Raw genomic sequence first — 620 nt, forward strand, 5'->3', positions numbered from 1 at the left:
GGCGGGGGCGCGGCGCGCCGGGGCGGCATGCGATGGGGAACTGCTGCTGGACGCAGTGCTTCGGGCTCCTCCGCAAGGAAGCGGGGCGGCTGCAGCGCGCCGGCGGCGGCGGAGGGTAAGCCCGCTGGGGAAGGGCCGGCGCCCGCTGGCCGCTCCTGTTCAGCCCTGTCGGGGAAGCCTCTCCCGGCCCCCGCAACTGGAGGGGGCGGAGAGCCCCACAGCGCTCGGGCCGTGAGCTCCGTTGGGTGGAGGTGGAGGTGGCGGGCCCGCGTCGGGGGTGGGGGGCTGAGGGAGGGGGGCGCGCGAGACTGAGCCCCGCGGAGCGCGCTGCTGTCACGCGGGGAAAGTTGCGGGAGGCACCGTCCCTCGCCGGCCAGGGCACCTTCGCGCGAACGGCCAGTAGGACGGGCGGCGGGGTAGCAACCCGGCACACCCTATGTGGAGCCGAGGTTTGATGCCAAAGGTTGTGGCTCTGTGTCTGGTGGTGTCTTGGGCCCTGGACAGCGAAGGTGGGAACCTGACTCCAAAAACTTGACGCAAAGGAAATTTTTAGTAGAAGTCGTGTGCATGCTGCTGGAGGAAAGATGCCAGGGAGAGAGTAACTCTTTGACGTGTCCAAA

General features: G+C 69.2%; 1 protein-coding gene across 2 annotated transcripts in view; it reads left to right on the plus strand.

Moving 5' to 3' along the window:
- The first annotated feature begins 6 nt into the window (after nucleotides 1-6).
- The window catches only part of AP1AR (adaptor-related protein complex 1 associated regulatory protein), a 39,633-nt gene continuing 39,019 nt past the window's right edge, over nucleotides 7-620 (plus strand). For both annotated transcript variants that reach the window (XM_004686478.2, XM_012727936.1), the window contains exon 1: nucleotides 7-115. In XM_004686478.2, coding sequence (XP_004686535.1) covers nucleotides 33-115 — 83 coding nt within the window. In that variant the 5' untranslated portion in view covers nucleotides 7-32. The remainder of the gene's footprint in view (nucleotides 116-620) is intronic.

Source organism: Condylura cristata, unplaced genomic scaffold, assembly GCF_000260355.1.
Source record: "Condylura cristata isolate star-nosed mole 26May11 unplaced genomic scaffold, ConCri1.0 scaffold00021, whole genome shotgun sequence".
NCBI classification, from domain to species: Eukaryota; Metazoa; Chordata; class Mammalia; order Eulipotyphla; family Talpidae; genus Condylura; species Condylura cristata.